Genomic DNA, 2405 nt, shown 5'->3' with positions numbered 1-2405 from the left:
CCTATTTGATGATCACATCTGCTTACAGAGTCACTATCATCAGTAATCATCTGTCTACTACTCTCACTGTTCAAGCAATGTTTATGGCAACAAATAAAGATTTCTTGAGGTCCTCTAGAGTCTAGAATAGGGTGTTTGAAAGATAGAAGTTAATAAAATAGCAAATACTTTAGTTAATTTATCTTTTCTCCAAACTTTTAGGGAGATTGTTACTGGCCTGAGATAGACATCATGATTGTGTTTTTTCTCAGTCTTTAAAACAATCAAACCAAAGGAAATAATGGAAGGTAAGGCAAGATTTTTACCCTATGCTTTGTTATCCATTAGATATTTGCAATGGTTTTAGGAAATGTAGCATTTATTTAATCACTATTATAATTTTCCTAATGAAACCTATTAAGTAAATAGTTGACATAAAAGGTTAATAATTGGTCCAATTTCTTTGATGCCCAATCTCATAGGCATGGAAAACAAAGGCAAAGTAGGGGATACAAGATTAAATGAAACATTTTCATTTCATTTTTATTTTTTCTCAACTTTACTTTCTGTATTTTAAAATATTCCTAAGTGTTTAAACAAAAACCAAACCATGGAAAATCAGGAAAAATTTTTCTATTCTTAAAAACTGTCTTTGAACAATAAGACTGTTTTATATCTCACAGTACTGAGCTAATTAGTCTTCCTTTTAAAAATCTATGAGTTTATGTTATAGAGATCAGTTGTAGAAAGCTTACTTAGCTGCATAACATACAAACTGCTAAAAACATCACAGAATGGGAGAAAGATGAAAAGTGGAGTGAAAACGAGGAATGAGATGCAGAAGAAAGGGTGGGAAAGAGATATACATAGAGAAACAGGAGGGAGAGTGCAAATGTATGGGAGTGAGGGAGGAAGAAATGAGAATTTTATGGAAATGTAGCATTTTGGTAATTTCCTGACTGTTTTCCACTTAGTGTTTCTATGCAACAATGTTTAAGTATTTAGAGCTTTGACAATTTCTGTTCATTTTTCCTCATCTCACAAGGTGTGAAAGAATATACGTTGTCCAATATCACTGCAGTAATTAGATTCATCCTTATGGGGTTCTCTGATAGCCGTGAACTAGAGACTCTATGTGGAGTAACATTTCTGTTAACATACATGCTGATACTAGTGAGTAACTTCCTCACCATCACTCTTATCACCCTGGATCTGAAACTCCAATCACCTATGTACTTCTTTCTGAAGAATTTGTCCCTGTTGGACATCTTTCTAGTGTCGGTCACAATCCCAAATTTCTTTGTCAACAGTCTAACTCACAACAATTCCATTTCTATTCTTGGATGTGCATGTCAGGTATTGTTCATGGCCTCTTTTGGAGCAGGAGAAGTATTTGTCCTGACTGTCATGTCCTATGACCGCTATGTTGCTGTTTGCTGTCCTCTGTACTATGATACCATTATGAATAGTGTCACCTGTATGCTGATGATGGGTGTATCTTGGAGCACTGCATTACTCCTTGGAGTCATGTACACAGCCGCCATATTTTCCATGACTTTCTGTGGTTCTAATGTAATCCCACAGATTTTCTGTGATGTTCCTTCATTGCTAAGGATTTCATGCTCTGAATCATTTGCAGTCATTTACACAAGTCTTGGAATTGGTCTGTTTCTAGGTATGCTTTGTTTTATCTGTATTGTGATCTCTTACTTTTACATTTTCTCCACTGTGCTGAAGATTCCTACTACTAAAGGTCAGTCCAAAGCATTTGCCACCTGTCTCCCCCACCTCATTGTTTTCACTGTTTTCATTGCTACAGCTTGCTTTGCCTACCTGAAGTCACCCTCAAACACGACGTCAATTATAGATAGGTTTTTTTCTGTGTTGTACACTGTGTTATCTCCAGCACTTAATCCTGTGATTTACAGCCTAAGAAATGCTGATGTTCACAGTGCTCTGAAAAGGTTACTTCAAAATTTCTACTTAAGAGATTCTTTTCACATAATGCTTCAAAGTGTTTGAGAGTGACAAAATTCATTACAATTTACATGGAAGTTTTAATATATTTTTGGTTGTGAGCCTACACTTTAATGGTGAGCCATCTCTCCTGCCCAAGATTTAAGAATTTTATCTTTTGAAAGAAATTAGTAAACATCTAAAATAATTTGATAGGTTTACATAATGTTTCATATACAGAATATGAACAAAACAATTTAGATGGTTATATGTTATCATAGCATATAAAGCAAAGTAACTGTCAAGAAAGATACCTAGTTGATTTCTATAAGACTTTACCTAGTTATGAGGCAGTATAATAGCAGAGAAAGAAACAAATTAAGTCCAGGGGCTTACTTGATGCTTACCCCAATCTATAATATAGCATCAGAAGGAGTGTTAGAGTATTTATAGAAAGAAACTTGGGCATT

General features: G+C 34.7%; 1 protein-coding gene across 1 annotated transcript; it reads left to right on the top strand.

Moving 5' to 3' along the window:
• Window positions 1-280: 280 nt before the first annotated feature.
• LOC121134146 (olfactory receptor 14A2-like) lies at window positions 281-2001 on the top strand. Its single transcript, XM_040731883.1, has 2 exons — window positions 281-287; window positions 1025-2001. Exons 1-2 carry the CDS (start codon window positions 281-283, stop codon window positions 1999-2001), a joined length of 984 nt encoding a protein of 327 aa, XP_040587817.1.
• Window positions 2002-2405: the final 404 nt, after the last annotated feature.

This window comes from Mesocricetus auratus, unplaced genomic scaffold (assembly GCF_017639785.1).
Source record: "Mesocricetus auratus isolate SY011 unplaced genomic scaffold, BCM_Maur_2.0 Super-Scaffold_4256, whole genome shotgun sequence".
Taxonomy (NCBI): Eukaryota; Metazoa; Chordata; class Mammalia; order Rodentia; family Cricetidae; genus Mesocricetus; species Mesocricetus auratus.
Note: the sequence above shows the minus strand (reverse complement) of the source record. Positions and strands in the feature narration are given on the sequence as shown.